The sequence below is a fragment of the Hesperophylax consimilis genome, chromosome 3 (genome assembly GCF_061612785.1).
Source record: "Hesperophylax consimilis isolate HC1 chromosome 3, BYU_Hcon_1.0, whole genome shotgun sequence".
Lineage (NCBI taxonomy): Eukaryota > Metazoa > Arthropoda > Insecta > Trichoptera > Limnephilidae > Hesperophylax > Hesperophylax consimilis.
In genome coordinates, this window is record NC_142838.1 from 25,221,083 (window position 1) to 25,240,823 (window position 19,741).

General features: G+C 37.7%; 2 protein-coding genes across 5 annotated transcripts in view; one reads left to right on the plus strand and one right to left on the minus strand.

Moving 5' to 3' along the window:
- LOC149425160 (very long-chain-fatty-acid--CoA ligase bubblegum-like) overlaps positions 1 to 13,976 on the plus strand; it is an 89,925-nt gene extending 75,949 nt beyond the window's left edge. For 2 of the 4 annotated variants that reach the window (XM_089649576.1, XM_089649567.1), the window contains exons 9-16: positions 268 to 377; positions 5,952 to 6,092; positions 6,361 to 6,579; positions 8,319 to 8,550; positions 9,072 to 9,212; positions 9,327 to 9,452; positions 10,806 to 10,926; positions 12,464 to 13,974. In XM_089649576.1, coding sequence (XP_089505702.1) covers positions 268 to 377; positions 5,952 to 6,092; positions 6,361 to 6,579; positions 8,319 to 8,550; positions 9,072 to 9,212; positions 9,327 to 9,452; positions 10,806 to 10,926; positions 12,464 to 12,537 — 1,164 coding nt within the window. In that variant the 3' untranslated portion in view covers positions 12,538 to 13,974. Of the gene's footprint in view, positions 1 to 267; positions 378 to 5,951; positions 6,093 to 6,360; positions 6,580 to 8,318; positions 8,551 to 9,071; positions 9,213 to 9,326; positions 9,453 to 10,805; positions 10,927 to 12,463 lie in introns of all 4 variants that reach the window. The other 2 variants (XM_089649552.1, XM_089649559.1) reach the window with 2 other exon arrangements.
- Positions 13,977 to 14,021: 45 nt separating this feature from the next.
- Positions 14,022 to 19,741, minus strand: part of Patj (patj crumbs cell polarity complex component) — a 35,208-nt gene continuing 29,488 nt past the window's right edge. The window contains exons 13-16 of the mRNA XM_089649544.1: positions 19,161 to 19,349; positions 18,510 to 18,827; positions 17,735 to 17,901; positions 14,022 to 17,326 (exon numbers count right to left, since the gene is read on the minus strand). Coding sequence (XP_089505670.1) covers positions 17,162 to 17,326; positions 17,735 to 17,901; positions 18,510 to 18,827; positions 19,161 to 19,349 — 839 coding nt within the window. The 3' untranslated portion in view covers positions 14,022 to 17,161. The remainder of the gene's footprint in view (positions 17,327 to 17,734; positions 17,902 to 18,509; positions 18,828 to 19,160; positions 19,350 to 19,741) is intronic.

Genomic DNA, 19,741 nt, shown 5'->3' on the forward strand with positions numbered 1-19,741 from the left:
TGAAAAATATGAACGAATGCATCTTTGAAAAAAAGTTTAATAAATATTTTAAAGCTCGATAGCTCACGATGAAATGAGGTATGGATCTGAAAATACGTAGTACCGTTGTCTTCCAAATTCAATAATGAAAATTCTGTAAAAATTTCATATGGCCAGAGCTCACCGTTCTGGGGTTTTTTTCTGATATGACAGATTTCCTGCTTTATAGTTTCTTTTAAGTTTATTTTGTTATTGATAGTAAAATAATATTAACATTTTTGTTTTCAGATATTGGACATTTTTGTACCCCTCATGAATGCTGTCACCGTTTATTTTGCTGATAAAGACGCCCTCAAAGGTTCTCTCATCAAAACCATTCAAGAAGTTGAACCAACAAGGTCAGTAGACCCTCTATTGATATCAATCCTATTGTTTGAAAACCTCAATGCAATGTTCGATAATATCATGATTCGTGTATGATATTTATTTTCTGAAGGGAAATAAATTTTAAAAATAAGTGTGTAACTCTAGAGCTGCTGTTTCTGCATGCAATTGCTCGTAAAGTGAGTGCAACCGAAATCGGTCGACCTATATTACTCAAATAAAGTGGTTTAAAACAAAGAAAAAAATAATAACAATGTCAAGCCAAAAAGTGTTTGCATTCTTCGATAATTTAATTTTGTTCCCCCAATGCTTTTCTCTATACCCACTCTTACTTACCCTCCCCCTTACCAAAATTCAAAAAGTTATGTCCTCAGCCTACTCCAATAATTAATATGATACAATTTGTAAATAACATCTGAAAGTATGTTGAAGGAGGCAACCTCATCGATCCTAGACGCTAATATACAATACTTTTTGCTTCATGAATAATGATGGAGTTTTACCTACCATTAAAACTCTTATTATGTTGTCTTGCTTATCCAGAATATATAATGTGAGATATCGCGCTTATTTCTCGCCAGCGCCGTCGCATCTGCTGCCGTAATCTTGAATTTCCCGCCTTTCTTTTTGTAACAACCTTCAGTTGTCTATTGTCACCTTAGCAGTTGGCGTCCTGAGACGCCATCTTGATTCAATTTGGACTCACCAAGCAGAGCTTAAGTATATTCTGGATAAGCAAGACAACATAATAAGAGTTTTAATGGTAGGTAAAACTCCATCATTATGTGTGTCGTTGCTTATCCAGAATATATAATGTGAGAAGTGTTTGTTATCGCTTGGTGACAATTCTAAAGCCAAAATTGTGACTATTACTGTATTGCTTGAAATAACTTAGTCAAAGACTGAGAGTGAATGGGGGGATTCAGCACCTCAACATTGAGAACTCTGATTTGCTTTTTATAATATTTCTTGAAAGTGTTTTCTGAACGCCAGTTTCCTCTTTCCAAAATGGTGTCTATAGGGCAGTCTTCCAGCCAACTCCTTGAGGCTACTGCTGATCTCAAACTCCCAGGGGAGGCGTCAATCCCAGCGTCCTTCAAAATAGTTTTAATCCATCCACCAATAACAGTTCTTGAGGCTGGTATTGCAGGCCCCAGTGTGGAAATAAACAGACATTCAACACCAGCTTCATGTCTCCTGTTCTCACTCAAGAACATAAGTTTTCTCAACCAAAATATAGGATCTATATTACGATCCTCTGCTTTGCAAAGCTTCCAACCAGACTGTCTATGTGTAGAGGTGTCCGTCTTAGAACCAAAAATTGGCCATAATATAATGTGATCATCATTGTCAACAAGATTATCAGGAGATGTATGTAGCAAGGTCAGATCATGTACTCGTCTTCCTGACGCCAGTAGTAAAATAACAGCACATCTACGAGATGCTTCGAAAAGAGTCAGGTCCTTTGGAGGATTTTTACAAAGCCAAGACACCAAGAGTCCTGGATCCCAAGTAAATGCTCTAGGCTTCTCATTTACAGAATTCCTTATACCTCTCATCACTCGCTTGACCAAGGGATGATTACTAGTCCTCAAATCGCCATTGGGGTCACACAAAACCGACACTGCAGACTTGTGAAGCGCTATGGTACTGGGAGCCAAGCCTTTTTTCACTCTTAGGTATGCTAAAAACCGTGCCAGCTGAGATCCCGAAGGGTTATTAGGACAGGTATTGTTAATGGAGCACCATTCCTTCCAGCTCTTCCATGCCATGTGATAAGTTGAAAGCGTAGATTTGCGCCAACCCGCATTCAACAGAGCTTTCTCTTGCTGTGACCAATCGTTCAATGCTTCACTCCACCCCCAATCTTCCACACCTGTAGTTGGAGCTTCTGGACCTGTTGAGGATGAAGTCCTGTCGATAAGTCTATCAAGTTGTCGACCAACATGGGTATTATGTGAGGTTGGTCTAGGGCTCTTTTCTTTAGGTCTGGTAACCAAAACACTTTTGGCCAATCTGGGGCTACAACCAGATACACCCCTGACGACTTGTTCAGGTGTGCCAGCACTCGTGGCATTAAGCAGGGGGGAGGAAAGATCCATGCCAAGGGGAAATGCCAACTCCTGCTGAACGCATTGTGAAACATCGCTCTCTTGTCGTGGGGATCTATCGAGACATACTGATCCACGACGTGAGCCCTCGAAGAAGTGAATAGATCCACTACTGGACTGCCCCACTTGTGAAAGACAGCTCCTACCGCTGGGGGTAGGAGGTGCCATTCTGGTAACGTCATCCCTCGGGATAGATGATCCGCGAGGCCATTGTAGCGTCCCGGCAAATACTGCACTTGTAAAGAGATTCTGTGCTTGTCCAAAAGCGCGAGAATCTGAAATGTCAGATGAAGGAGACCCATTGACTTGGTGCCTCCCTCGTTCCTCAAATAGGCTACAACTGTCCTGTTGTCTGATTGAATGAGTAACGAAGAACTTCTCAAATTCTGAGTCAGAGATGTTAAGGCATTTAAGATTGCTGTCATCTCCTTCATGTTGCAATGTCCCCCCCTCTGACTGTCTGTCCAACAACCCGACAGAGGTACATCGTCGATCAGGGCTCCCCAGCTGTGATCCGCCGCATCTGTGGTCAGAAAATGTGTTGGGCTGGGAACATGAAGAGTTGAAACATGATCTAAGTTGTTCATCCACCATTTCATTTCCGACAAGACTTCCTTCTTTATCGGAGATTTCTGCTGAGGGGTCAGCTTCAGCATTAACTGCAACTGTAATTGTATCAGTCGAGTATGGAGTCGACCTCTGGGGACCACAAAGGTAGCAAAATTCAACTTTCCTAAAATACTCTGAGCTTCTTTCAGAGTCCATCTTCCCTTTGTCACGAGGCCCTGAAGTGAGTTCCAAAGACCTTGTCGTCTGTATTCAGTTAAGGTCTTCTGATTCAGATGGGGGTTCCAAACAATTCCTAGATATTCCACTGACTGTGCTGGCTGACAGACACACTTTTGGAAATTTACCAACCAACCTAACCGCTCCAATAATTGAAGAGCTTCTCGTGTTTGACTGAGAAGGACCTCTCTGGTCTGATGAGCCAGGAGAAAATCGTCTAGGTACACAATGATCCTGATACCCCGTCTCCGCAGGATTTCTGCAATCCAATTTGTGATGGCTGCAAAGGCCTGTGGTGCACTGCTCAGGCCTTGAGGCAGGCATGTCATCTGTAAGTGAAGGCCTCCGTAATACAATCTCAGAAAGCAACGGTGAGCTTTTGCGACCGGTATGTGGAAGTAGGCCTGTGAGAGGTCTATTTTTGTCATCCAATCGTTGGCTTGAAGAAAGTGTGGGACCTTGTGGTGAGATATCAGAGAAAACTTTTTCCAAGCTACATCTAAATTGAGAGCTTTTAAATTGAAGATTGGTCTTCTTGAGCCGTCGCTCTTTTGAACCAGAAAAAGTGTTGATAGGAAGGAGGCATTGTCGCCAGCTCTTTCCAATGTACCGTCTCTCATCATCTTTCTTATTTCGAGTGTCATTTCCGGGGTTACTTTTGTTTTGAATCTCCTTGCGAGAGCTTGGCTTGGACTTATCAACAAGGGCTTTCGGATGAATGGTATGCGGTATCCCCTTATCATACGTAAGATGGTCTCTGGGGCATCTAGGGTCCGCCATTCTATCCAATAATCCTGTAGTTGACCGGCCCGAAATGGTTGATAGTCATCTGTTGAAGCGGCCACGAGAGGTCTGCCCCCTCGCGCCACGCTTCTGTTCCCTACCCCTACCCCTCGCTCGGGAGGAATACTGGGGGTCTCGCCCGTGGTCTGCCCGCCGGGGAAACGAGGGAAATGCCATCTTTTCCTTTGATGTCTGCTTGGGGGGAAAGGCAACAACCTCCTTAGATGTTGAAGGGCGGTTGTGCGCCGAGTGGCTACCCTGAGGTAGGCGCACTGGACTAAAGCACTTTGTTATACCACCCAGTTTCTGCAACTGTGCGGACAGTGCTTCTTCCCCAAAAAGATGAGTGGAAGAAGGAGGAATTCTGCTGAATAGCTTCCGTTCCACTCCAGTCTTACAGCTGCTCAAAATCTTATCCCTTCTGTGCTGAATGATTTCAGCTCGCTTTCCGCAGGTTATCTGCAAGATATCGTCAGAGTATTTTATAAACTCGGAGTCCTCTCCTAACAGGCTGTCCAGTTGTTCCTCTAAAGCCTCGCCTGACAGAGAACTTTCTGAACTGCTTCCCCATTTAATGAGTTTTTGGAGAGCCTGTTGAAGGCACTCTCTCTGCTTCAATGAGGCATGCGTTACCGCAGCCAGCATCTTTTCCATAGCCGGAAATATTGGTGAGGCGGAGTCAAATGCCAGCACCTCGCAGTTCACCTCCAGCTCCTTGAAGCCTGGATCAGCTACATATTCTTTTAAAGCGGATGCGTAGCGGACATTGGCCCACTCGCTCGAGTTGAAGCGTTGGAGATTCTCCACCAAACCCAGATGTGTTGCAGAAGGTTTTGGCGCTGCAGACTCCTTCAGAACAGTAGAGGGACCCGGCATCTGATACTGCCTTTCAGGCGACAACGAGCAAACGCTCCCAGATGCATGCGAGGGTGCCACTATACTTGGCGTGCTGACAGTGGCTTCCTGCGTTGACCTGTCCATGACAAAATCTTGCAGGGTCTTGACTTGACATGCTAATCTTTTGAGCAGATGTCTGTCATTCCGCTTACGTCTCTTTGTGCGCCTGCGTCGCCTACTATTTTGCGACGCCGAACCGCTAGATTGCGAGCTCGACGAACTTGTTGATATTGAACGGCGTCGCCTCTTTCGATCACGTCGTTTAGAGGTTACGTCATCTTCTACATGGTCCTTGTCTGAGGCCATTTTAACCCCGTGCACAAAATGAAGACGCTAATAACTGTCAAAAATGTTCGCACTATCACTTAGCACTAATTTTCATAAAAAATTACGACAATTTGCGGGTAGCAACAGATATTCTTTTCGTTAAAACAATCCCAAACGAAAATTACACGACCGGCGTGGGTGAAAAAACGCCAAAATTGAATCAAGATGGCATCTCAGGACGCCAACTGCTAAGGTGACAATAGACAACTGAAGGTTGTTACAAAAAGAAAGGCGGGAAATTCAAGATTACGGCAGCAGATGCGACGGCGCTGGCGAGAAATAAGCGCGATATCTCACATTATATATTCTGGATAAGCAACGACACACATAATACTGATTACGGGCAACGGTTACATTTTGTCTTCAGTAGAAAAGACTTGGTGTAAAACCACATGATCTGACTGTTTTTGAGCTTTATAGTTTAAAACTTTCCGCTGTACCTGAGCTTAGAGTGTTAAACTTGGAGCTTACATTTTTAATCTGGGAGCTTTAAACTCGAAACATTAAATTCGGAGTGTCAGGTTAAGAGCTATAAACTGACAGCATTTGAATTCCTCCTACTATATAACAACATTGCAAGCGGAAAATGTTAAAATATCTTTGAAATGTCGTGTAAAATGTGTAAATCCCATCGTGCCTCCTCCAATGAACATGTACTAACCTATTATTCTTATGTTACGACAGATTCTTGGGCGTTCCTCGTGTGTGGGAAAAGATCTATGAGAAGATGACTTCCATCGGAGCTGCCAATGGTGTGATTAAAAGGAGCATCGCTAATTGGGCCAAAGCACAAAGTACTAACCATTACAACAAAGCTTTCAAAGGGTAAGACATATTTGTTACTGAAAAGATAACTCACATAAAACATTATATTTTCGTCTGTCAGAATATTTTGTGTGATGTTCCTTGGAGATTATTCACCCCTTTCCCAGAAGCTACTTCTCTTCGTTGAATTAAAGATACATATTTTTTATCAAACTGTCACTGAAATTGTAAAGAATGGAGGAAGAAGTAAGAGATACTAGTAGATGTCTCCAATTGATATCGTCCAGGAATGTAAAATATGCCTAACGTGTAATTGTTTTGTTTGCAGTATCGAAGATAATTCTTATGGATACTGGTTGGCTCAGAATCTAGTTTTAAAGAAGGTAAAGGCGGCTCTTGGATTCTCAAACTGCAAGATGTACCTCACGGCGGCTGCCCCCCTCTCTATAGAAGTCAAGGCCTATTTCATGAGTCTGGATATGCCCATCATGGACGTGTTCGGAATGTCCGAATCTGCCGGTGCACATTCCTTCGGCACTCCCGTAGCGTAAGTTTTAAAGTCATGTTTTTATTGTTAATATAAATCTCAGGTAACTAATGGCATACCTCTGATAAATCTGTTGTTACCTCTATTTCTGTTGCTTGTATCGTTTATTAGAAAGAGAACACCACATTTCTGTTTTCATTTGTTAAATAAAATATTTTCAAATGAGTTCCTAAAGTTGGATATGATTTGAGATTTTCAAGGACAAACGTATTGCGATTAATTTTTAGGGTATTATACCGTGTTGCGCTACCTCCTTCTTTAGCCAACATTTTGGACAGCTTTGCAGTGTTTATCATCAGGCAGATGTTCTTTAACCTTTTCTATGCGTCATAAATTTGTATCACTTCGTTCACACGCGGGGCTATTTATCATCAATCTAATTTATGACTTTAAACAATAATCACGCATGGATTTTAAAATTTGTTTTAAAAAATACGTCGCTTATGTCTTGAATTATCTTTTCAAGTATAAATAAACAATCCGAACATCAATGGGACTTGATAAAAATTCGAAGTATATATTCATAATGTAACTGATATGGTATACCGGGCGGCCATGTTAATATTTCAAGGATAACAATACACATGCATAAACATACCGGAGTAGAGCTCTTCAACTGTGGTGCGATGTAAGTGGTTGATTTATGGGTGCGATGTCGCGTTTGACTGGATACATGAAATATTGACACACTTAAAAAGGTTCATATAATAAAAAATAACTACACTTAAATTTACAAAAATAATGAAATAATTTTTCTGTTATTAATATCACCGTAAATATGTATCACTTAATATATTTTTTTATCGTGATAAATTTTGAAACAGTTCTCAACGCATAACGGCAGAATCATGGCTTTCATGTATTTCAGCAGCTTCGCAATTATTATCGACGTCACTGTCACTTATTTCAAAATCTGAATCTATTTCTAAAGTAGCACCAAATATTTCTTCGTCATTAAGACCACGACCCGACATTTTGTATTTTGGCAATAAAAATACTTTCAAAAATTGATAAAAAGTCAAACTTGTACAACTTTACACTTGATTTTTCACTAAAAAAAAGTTTTAACCACGTATCTTTATTTGAAAATAATCTAACACTGACGAAATTTTATATTTCTTCAATAGTTTGAATGAATGTATGTAACTGAACTTATTTTAAAATATGATAAATCAGATGAATGTACACTGTAATTAAAATAGTTCATATCCACGAAAAATCAAACAATAATTCGATAAAACAATGTAATCTACACGGCGAGCGTCTGTTTGAGAATCTTATAAAATGCGCCTGCGCAATAACGTGTGTAAAGACGCGGGAAGAATTCAAACTGATTCATTTTTCGCTCTGAGTTGGAAGATCCCTTCAAATCTTTGTATCCATGATTAGGATACGCATTATGGATAAATATCGTAAGATGTCAGTAGTGTAAAGATGTGAGATTTTTTAGGAGTATAAGTTTTACCGTGCTCAAGCATGTTTCATACCCATAACGCCGAAGAAACTTTGCGTCGCGTACAGGGCATGTACAGTGCGTCGCAGGCGTGCGTCTCCCGCAGGGATAGGGTTAAAGTTGTTTGTTTTTGTTTTCATGATATAGGGCAATACAAATGGGAAAACCTAAGAAATTTAATACACAAAAGCATTATTGTCATTGTTTTGGCAATAATGGGCTTTGAAAATGAATTAGACATTATTCTATTTCAGTAGTCATGAATAAAAAGTTTTTGAATTTTCAGGTTCAACCTAGATTCTGTAGGCAAACCAGTTGATGGTGTGGAAACCATGCTGGGAAATAAGGATGCCAAGGGAGAAGGGGAAATCTGCATCCGAGGGAGACACGTCTTCATGGGTTACCTCAATGAGCCCACCAAGACCGAGGAGACCTTTGACAATGAAGGGTGGCTGAAGACCGGAGACGTAGGAAAGATAGATGACCAAGGATACTTATACATTACCGGCAGAATAAAGGTAATTATCAAAACAATGAACATCAATATTGGAAGGCTATGGATAGATTTTGAATGATTCATTGAACTTTGCATCGAACTGACTGATTAAAACATAATGCTGTAACAGTAAGGACCGGTTGTTTCGGAGAATTTGAACAATTCATCAAATTTCAACGTTAATTTGCGAGTTCTGTGAAAGTCCTATTCAAGTTCTGATATTATATCATTATAGGCTAGTTGCTTGACAGAACTGAAATAATAACAAATCTAGAAAATATGTTTCACAGAACTCGCAAATTAACGTTGAAATTTGAAGAATTGTTCAAATTCTCCGAAACAACCCGTCCTTACTGCGTTCCTTTTGCACAATGTCAATTTATTGGTCGATTACCGTTGTTGTCGGTGTAAGATAAATACATTTATATATGAAACTTTTTCAACCATATTCTGTATTTTCACCCACGTTGGAGTTCACTTTCAATTGTAACTATAAACACAAACTATTAGGTTAATTTTTATAATTTTGTGATTAATTTCCAGGAACTTTTAATTACCGCTGGGGGTGAAAATGTGGCCCCCGTCCTCATTGAACAGGAGATCAAGAAGGAACTTCCCTGCGTATCGCAAGCAATCGTTATTGGTGATAGAAGAAAATTCCTCTCAGTTCTACTAACCTTGAAGGTAACATGTTATAATACTTATTATGTAGACATATAAAATTATTAAATCGAAACAAAAGTGCACAACGTCATATTTTAAGTTGTTAAATTAAAATATTATAAAATTATTTTGCAGACGGAAATTGACAGTGAATCCGGCATTCCTTCGGATAAATTGAGCAGTGATTCCATCAGATGGGTTGCTGCTTTAGGAGAAAAGGTCACCACCGTTGCCGAAATATTGAGCGGACCAAACCAAAAGGTAACTATGGAAATCTGTTGATTGTTGTTTTTTTAAGAAAACAAGAGAGTGGTCATTAATTATTTATGCGTTGTCTGAAACGCTGGAACAAATTTTCCACCAAAAACAGGTTTTGAAAGAATGTAGAACTTGTGATTCTTATGAAGATTGTAAAATAACTTTACCTACCAATAAAATTCTATCACTTTCCCCATTTATACTTCACGTGAGCATTTCAGCATATGCTGACTGGGTCCCTGCCTGCCCCAGAGAGGCCCCCTTGCATTTCCGTCTTTATCCTATGGACATGAGCCCAGGGCGAGGGGGCCCCGGAACTCATGCATATAGACAGGGGGGGTAAGAATCATCGGACCCGGCCCGGGATGCCTTACATAATTAAAGCACCCTAGAGATGATTTTGTCAATCATCTCTAGAGCGTAATATGCGCTATACAAATCAACCAGTTTTTATTAAGGTACAACCTCAAGAGGGGGCCCCGGCTAGGTGCCAAAATGATACACGTTGAGAACACAGGACACATTTTACTTTTTTATATAAGAGGAAAATGTTGCTTGTTGTTGCTTGTGCAATGATGGAGGACTGGATCTGGCATTGGATTGAACTCGCAACGCCTAGGTGGAGATACAACACATTTGTCCACTCAGCTACTAGTCAGTTAAGCTGATGTGTTTTAAAGGTTTCCGTTTTAAACCATACAAAAAGATTTCCATTTAAGAAAATACTAAATTATGATTTCTGTCTAAATATTATTGGGATACTTTCCAAAGAAATAAAAATTGAAAATATTTTTTGTTTTGCCCTCCAACCTAGAAAAAACTTCGCCTACAGTGCTTTTTCCGTTTCGTCATATTCCACTCCCTGCACCCACACGACGTACCCCAATTGGGGATACCTAAAAAAAATTCCGTGTCTTTGTGAGAGTTATAAGTTATAACTTTTTTTTCCACTCCCTTCACTCTCGTCACTTGCTCCATTGGGGATGCCATATTCCACAGGCTCCGAAAAGATAGAATTGGGACAGATGTGAGGTATTCACAATTTAAGTATTTTTTTTTATATCTGTGTAGGTAATTAACTACACATTTAAAAATGATTATACGTATCATATTTAATTCAGTTTTGTTGGGTATTTTTGACTCAAATCCAAAATTAAGTGTTGTATGGATAAGGCCGCACAAAACTTATTATATTCAAAATAGACATTTTGTCCCCCCCTAAAGGCCACTCGGATACGTTTGCTGACTGCCTTTTGAGTGTTAGATCCGCCCCTGTTTGGAATACACTCTTCCCTATGGCAACACTGAGATGGTTTATAAAGATATGCATTCGAATCATTCTTTCTTTTATTGCAGATCATGAAGGCAATTCAGGATGGAATCACAAGAGCTAATGTGCAAGCCATCTCCAATGCCCAGAAAGTACAGAAGTTCGCTTTATTGCCCTGCGATCTGTCCATAGCAACTGACGAATTGGGTAAGCATTGACTATTTTTTTTTTTTTAAACTTTCAAAACAGTGTACATACATCCACAAAAAGAAAATTAAAAAAAAATAAAATAGTCGAACGATGGCTACCCATAATTAGGTTTAACCGCTCCTAGGCCTTGAGCGATCGCTGCCTATGTTTAGGTAGACGATTTTTTCAAATTGATTTCACTTAATTTTGAATTTTTTATACAACCTACATATATGGGAAAAACGATGATAGGTCGATTCAACCACAGTAAGCAGTTCATATATTTCCGTATTAATATTCAGATGTATGATTTTTTGAGCACGGGTGAATCTAAAACCGGAATGCCTAGAAACCTCCATCGTTCATTTTATTTATTTTGTAAATACCCCGCTCAAGTGGTTATATATTTTATTAAAATAATAGCTGTATCCCCACCAAGCGTTGGCTGTGTCTGTCTTTGCAGATAGAGAAACAATAGAGCATGTTGCTTTTAGATCCAACAGATGGCGCTCTTTTTAAATAAAATTATTTTATGCAACAGATGGTGGTGTTTTTCAAAAAAGCATGTTTTTACCTGTCTCAGGTGACATCTATATAATATAGGTGTATAAAAACACACGCCTATTTGAATGCAACGTTGTGTCGAAATTTCAAAGCAATCAGTGAAGAAATTGCGAAGATTTAAGATTTTGAACAAACAAACAAAAAAAAATTTATTTATATAGATAACATTCTTCTATAGTATATACCGTTAGTACCATAGACATATGAATATTAGTAGACCTGCCCTAAGTGATTAAAAGCGTATTATCCCCACTCCCCATACCGGTTCCATTGAGCCGGCTGGGCTCGCGTACGGCCTCAAGTGATATTTGAAAACGTGACGTCATCATTCTTGTGCGAACTATGGTCCAGGCATCATCGGTTCATTTTACGAAATAACACGGCAAAATGTTTACTTGTACTATGAAAACTGGTAAAAATAGATGCGAAAAAAGAGAATAAACCCAATTGTCGTATTACATTCCATATATAAGCATTATTTTATTTTATTTTAAGCATATTCACATCGTATAATTTGAATCAGTTGTTACTATCACATCGAGAAACGTCTGGACGTGAAACACAAAGCTGGTTGGTTGCTGGGAAGTAAATTATGAACATTTATAAAAGTGTCTTAACTAAATACTCTGAACTAACTATGACTCTGAATATAGAAGCTGCCTTACTTTGCCGAATTTGGACTTCGCAAATTTGTTCATAACGTGGCGAGTAATTTGCGCTCCCATGTAAAAATGTCTATTCATTCAAAGCAGATTTTACTTTTAAGAAGTAAATGGTGATATTATAATGCGAGATGCCTATTTACTGTCAGATTGATTTATTGACGAATCACAGTCATCTTCACTCCCTTCGTTCTTCAACAGTTGATTTTACCCCTCGCCTTTATCTTCTCATCTATTAATTCCTATGTCTGTGGTTAGTACATATTATAACTTGTTTGTTTTTTTTAACTTACTGTATAATTTAACAAAATATTATCATTTTTTTACAGGCCCAACATTGAAACTGAAGCGAAATGTCATCACCACCAAGTACGCCAGCATCATTGAGTCACTGTACACATAGCCATTTTAAACACAAGCTAAACACTTACATAATATAAATTAAAACACAGCTACATACTATATATGTACATACAAGGTCTACGGATATGCACCAACAGATTCCTGGTATATCAGTTTACAAAAATAGCATACGTAAACAGATTCTTCTTAAAGATTGTCAATGTATGTATACACATGCATAATAAATATTTTTTAATATTATGTCTACAAAGTTTATACTTAGAGCGGATTTTAGTATGGTGAAGGTTGTACTTATTAAACTTCCACTTTATTCATTTGTATTTTAAATGAACAACTACCTGCTACCTTATTCCTGAATGGGATTGATCATGTTAAAAAAATAATTTATGTACAATGTTTTACAATTTTTCATATTTTTATTCAGAACCTGAAGATTGTTGTGAAAATCATCCAAAATGACACTTTTTTCACTGTGTCAAAAAATATAAATTAGTGTAATGTTATGTAATAATTATTATTAAATTATCTATGGTGCAGTTCGAAACAGGAGGACCTCAGTCAGCGTGAGATTTGGCAGTCTATTCCACAATTAAAAACTCACCACTATCAAAGGTCTAAAGTAAGTCTAAGCTAGTTCCACATTGGCGACGTTGCCACGCGATTTAGCAGTGTAATTCAGCCGTGTACATTTGTACGTAAATCACAGGGTTATGCACATTAATGTCTTAGCTGAGCGATCGTTTTTGATATACTAAAGAATGTACGCAGCTGAATCGCCCTGCTAAATCGTGCTGCTAAGTCGCAAATGCGAAACTATTCTTGATGCGTCTTTAAATTAGAACAGTTACAGCACAGACTGAAGTCATTCTCGCCCAAACTGGGGTGCACTTTTAGGCTAGAATGTAGTTAGTATTGTTACTTTGATGCCATGTTTTAAATTAAAAGATTTATTTAGTTTGTAATAATTGTAAAATAAAATCATGTGGTGCTCAATTTTCTAAATGTTAAATAATTTAATTAATTGTTCATGAATTGCCTGTTACCTAGTGTTTATTATTGTGAATGATTATTTGTTAATATTCTGTTTTATGCCATTTGCCTAACAAAAATGAATTTTCAAAAAGAGATGTTTGCGTATATCGTGCTGTTGGAAAAAGACATATCAAATAATTCCAGAATAAAAAAAGGCTGTGAATAACCACCCTTATTGACGGGTAATTTTTATTTTAACACTATTACTTGCAAAAGCAATAATAATTGTAAAATAAATATACATAATAATACCTTTAAAAGTAATTCTTCACATTCTTCCGGTATATTCCATTGGTGAGATTTCGTCTCTAAATTTGTAAAAAGAATTTCTTAGCAGAAAATGGTTGCTAACAAATTCTCACAAGGTAAATTAATAGATTCTAATTAAAGTTCTTGTTTCTGTTTTATCTGGTCATTTATAAACAAAAGTGTTTTAATACATATCTATTATAGCCAATTTTTTCTTTTATGTCTTGACGTATTTGTATGAGATAAATAAAATTATCGAAAAAAAATTATATAAAATTGTCAAATAAAATTATCAATGATTACAGTAAAAATACCATTTATTTATGTGATACTTTTAAATAAAAATGTATGCTCCATTCTTGTTACCATGTGATAATGTTATGACAAATAAAAGAGGTGCTCTGGATTTCCCAAATTTCTTAAAATAAGAAACAATTAAAATACAAAGATTAACAATAAGTATATGTAATTAAAAATGTCAAAATACACATAAAAATTTTTTAGAACATTGTTTAATGTTTTTACATAATATTATGTATTTCCAAACAAATGCTGCACATATGGGCTGACAATTTTCTAGGATAAATAATGTTATTCTAATTTAAATGATCTTAATTCTTGTTGGGTGTAGTTGTAATTATTGGTTTCAATTCTGTATTTTTAATATTGTTATTGATAAATAAATAAAAATTAAGATTATTACTTTTATTGCCTTTATTTTACTTTTAATATATCTTTTAAAAACTATGATAATATAAAATAGATCTATCTATCTAGGTGCATTTTTAAACAGTAAGCAAAACTTAAAAATAAGAGATTATTAAAATACATACTATGTATATTATTCATCATAACATTGCAAACACAATAGTGTCTGTTTTTATTGGGGTGAAATTAAAAAATAAACATTAATCATTTGGATTGGATTTGAAATTGAAGAATTGAATATAAGCATAGAATAAATAATAACACAAGAAGTGCCTTGTGGGCCGTGTTTCGTGATTCAAATATTTGCTTAATCAAGGCTTAAATTACCAATACAAAACTGTGTTTACAAAATTCAAATGGGATGGAGATCTACGATGTCGGGCGAGTGTAAGTGAGACGCCGTGCTGGGCTATTGGGCTAAATGGAATATTTTTTCCATTCATATTTGTATGGAAGGCACTTCTAGTGTTATTCTTTAAGCTAGATGAATACAAGATATGAAATAAATAATTAAATAATATGACCAGTCAGTGGCTGAGTTGACATCTAAGTCCTTCTTCACAACAAACACAAGCCATATTTTCCGCTTACTGTGTTGGTGGTAGGTGATGTTCAAATATTATCAGGTTATTCATAACCCGGGAATGTTTGTCTTTCTTTTTAAAAAAAGGATATTATAAAATTTTTATTGGAACATCTTTTCTTTAACTTTTGAAGGTTATACCCACAGTACATAATATATCCTTGAAGAAGAAGATAATACAAACAATATTATTTTTATTATTGTTCTGTTTCGTGTTTTGTTTAGATTTGTTAGTATGTATTATCTTCTTGTTCAATTTATTTCATCATACAGATTTTTATTATTATCAAATAGTGATATGGCGTCACTAGTCAAAGAAACCATATGCTTTGCATCCCTCTTAGCGGTCAGATATATAAATTGGAAATTCCTCTTCAAGGGGAGAATGTGTGAAATTATTTTTGGTCACTGAATCAAAAACTACAAGAAATATTTTTGTTTTAATACATAATCATTATAATGTGCATATAATTGCAATTATAACAAATCGTAATGGTTGCATCACTACTTAAATACATGCATATGTTAATACATATTCCTAAATGTACATTGATAATTCGGATAAGGTACATTAATTATATTTTATAAACGACATACATATTCGGAAAAATATTAAAATATATAGAAACATATTCAAATACATAAAAACAAATATGTGGTGCATTTATTACACAAAAACAAATAACACTGTGACCTAAATAAAAGGTTTTCAAAATAGGAAAAATATATATTATTATCTGACAATAAATAATATTACAATAATTCCCAACACAAAATATAACACGGAATATATACGTGACAAAAGTGTATATAATAAGCTTATTTATTAAAAAAAAATCATGCAACTAGAATACCTAATTGGTTGCTGACCTATTCCTTAAAAAAAATTTCATATATCCACTCGAGCGATGGAGATTTCTGAGTTCGGTTATCGATTTGACCATTTGATTTAATTAATACCACACCTTCAAATATTAATACAGAAACATATGAACTGCTTACTGCAGTTTAAAGCCATTGAATCCACCTAGATTTCACCGTTTATTTCATATTTTTAGGTTTTATAAAAAAATATATATAATTAATTTTTTCATAAAACTCACCTACCCAAATTTTGGTTGCCATCGCTCTCGAGTGGATAAGAACTTATTTAAGACCTGACTGCATTCTTGCAACTTTAAAGATGTCATTTTTATGAAACCACTTAATCAAGAATAACAACAGCTGCTTAAACTGTTGTTACATTTTGCAATTTGACTGCAGAGATGTATTATAATTGGATGAGATACTTTGCAAAAAGTGGCTTCACCATAACGGGGGTTGGTACATTCACCTACTACAACCACCTACAACCGTCATTGGCATTGATATGAAAATAATTACAAACATCGATATTTAAGATAATTGACTGCGTGCAGCGAAGTCCTGTTTCAACTCGGCCACTTCGTATTTTCTCTTGTCTGTAAATTTGTTTGTGTGTTCCGGATAGTGTCAATCCTGTCAAGATGGTAGTCGTGTTTGGTAGTACCTTTTTACTACGCCAGAGTGCGTTCAATAATCAAAACAGTTCACAGAACTACTTGTACTACTAGACAATTTAATTTAATTTCATCAGACAAAAAAATTATTAAAAACAAGTTGGACTTACTAAAATATCTTAAAATCAATTGTACATTGTAGTAAAATGATAAGATTGAATTACATAAATTATTATTTTTAGCTGACAAATTAATGGTATGAATGGAATGTTTAATTGGTTGTACACAATAACATGCAAATCGTTCAGTCAGTATTCTAGAAGAGAAATACTAAGAAGTCTATTATTATCAGTCTGAACAATTATTTAGCTGCCGAAAAGAAGATTAACAATAATACCTGAATGTTTAAACAACATTGATGGTAAAAAAAATTTAAGAGAGAAATATTACTAGTTATCAGTCTAAAATATGATTAAGCTGCAAAAATAAAGATTCACAAGAGCAATGGAATGTGTAATACATAATAACATATTGTAAGTAAAAATTCGAACTTTACATTTTAAGAGAGAAATAATAAGAAGTCTACCGTCAGTCTAAATATTGAATGTTTCCATTTACTGAGTATTCATTTTGTTGTGGGGGAGGGAAGAGGTTGGCATTCCGTTGGGGGGCACACAGTCGGCTAGGGGCAGGGGCTTGGCCACCCCGATGCGCACCAGGCCTCGGGGGGCCCCTTTGAGAGCCTGGACTGCTTGGTCTAGTGTTGCATTTTCCAGGTTCTGAAATGTACCCAATTATTATTGTTTGTGAATAGAACTTTTGGATTCAGAGAGCATAGAAAGGCAGCAGCAATACACGGAACTTGCAGAAGTTGGACAAAAGTAGACTGAAGGCAGTAGAAATAAGATCCCTGGGGCCTAAGTGTGGTAAAATATCACCATATCACAAATGTGGTGATCCTAAAAAAATTCAAGATTAAGAAAGGGATGCTTAGATGGTTTGGACATGTAGGGCGAATGGATGGAGAAAGGAGTTTCAGGAGAATGAACGATGCACAAGCGAATGGGATGGGATGAGGATAAAACTGGTTTATTTGTGCTCCTGCGATGGGGTGATGATTAGTTAGCTACATTTTAATGAGTACAAGAATTCTAATAATTTTCAGTATATACTAGGAGGCAACAAACCTGATCATTGACAGTGAGCAATCGATCTCCCGGAATGAGTCTTCCATCCTGCTGAGCCACTCCTCCAGGAACGAGGGACCGGATGACTATAACGGCGTGAGCCGGTCGCAGCGGATCCTGGTAGTCCAGGATGGAGAAACCTAGGCCTCGCTCCCCTTTCACCAATTCTGCGAGAACAGAAATAATATTACTAGACGCTTAGAACTCCCGTATGCACTCAGACCTATTCATTGTGTTATCATATTCTATTCTGAAGTTCACCAGGGTTGTCCATAATGGCTCCCCAGCTATCTTAACCTTCTTCCCATCAAGGTCGTACATTGGCCCTAGAGACTAGTCACTAGTCATAGGATAATATATTGGCCAGTTTTATATTGTTTGAATAGTCGAGCCTAAATTAAAATTAAAAGCGCGGCCCGCATTGCGATAAATGGAAATGACCACACGATTTCACAGAAAAAAAACAGAAAAATGCGAAATGCAATTCAACAATAATTATTAAAAAATAAATAAAAAGAAAGGCGAATTTATAATAAAAACATAATTTCAAATGGTTTAACACAAAAGCAAACACCCGAATGTCATATTGTTTGTTCCACAAGTAAACAATAAACACTTGGGGCGCAAACCCTATGCAGGCGCAATTGGTGCAGTCAGTGCTCCAGGCGCCGACTTGCCAAGGCGCTGATAATACCTAATACTGCATCCTTGAGGTTTTTACTAGCGCCAGGCATCTTTAGGCATCCACCATCAAGAGAATGTAACAGATTCGTACCTATAACTTGAGGTTCTGATGACCACATGGCCAGCCCTGTCAGAGGCTCTAGGGAGCGAGATCTCAGTCTAGCCCCCGCTAGTGCTCCTCCAGCTGACCCCTCTGTTCCACTAGTCCCCGCACCGGCGCCCCCACTGGCCCCTGCGGCCCCAGCCCCCGCCAGACTGCCGTCCGACTTGGCCTTCACTAGGGCTCCTCCGACGGCTGCTGGGGGCAAGGGGGCCCTAGCGCAAACGAGACAGACTCGGGCCGGTAGTTCCTTGAGGATGGAGACCACTTCCAAGTGGTTCATGCCTAGCAAGCGGTGTCCATTGACCTCTGGAAGAAATATAAAAAGAATGAATTATTTCTCGTCTTCTTCCTCTTGTCTTATTCAGGTCGGGGACCCATCGCCTCGAGAAATTCTTGTCGCACTACTTCAGCGGTCTACGTCCGTAGCAGCCCTTTCTTCGCACAGCCTCTGGAGTTGCTTCCCCTGACTTTGCCAGGGGTGGCCCACTGGATAATTATTACAAATGAACGAATATCTATATGTAATATTAATTAGTTATAATTTTGTTATTACTTATCAAGAGAATTTAAAAAAGTTTTCTACCACAACTGGGGACAAGATAAGGAACAGATATACGGTGAAGAGTCTGTAGCACTCACCTAACAGTTCATCCCCCGAGCGTAGGGTTGTAGAGCGTCCCACGGGTCCCTCGGGCAGCACGCTGCGGATGTAGTGGTGCGGACGCACCTCCCGGCCGCCCTCCTCCACATCCACCGTGCCCTCCAGGGAGATGCCCAGCCCGCCTCCTCCTTTCACCACCAGGCCGAGGACTATCTCCACGCCACTTCCTGTAAGACAAAAAAGAAAAAATAATTCACCCTTCCATTCTCATTTCTAAATTAATTTCCCACAATTTTTAACTTATCCAGGGGGTCCAGCACAGTGAAATCGATAACTTTTCAATGTCGGATCGATAGGCCTAACTGCCGATGATTTTATTTATACCATATCCGATCCGATCCCAATAGCCCTAAGTCAATACGTTATTGAAGAAATCCGTCCTCTATGGTCAGTTATATTTATATATATATATAATTCCTACAGTCGGTAGACAAAAGCCGCTGCTGAGGCCTACAATGTGTCAGATAAACTGTAAATATGCACGACTTTTTGAATAATGTCATTCGTTATGCAAAATAAGTAGCTAATTAATGAATGGACGTGAACTAAGCTTTTAGGA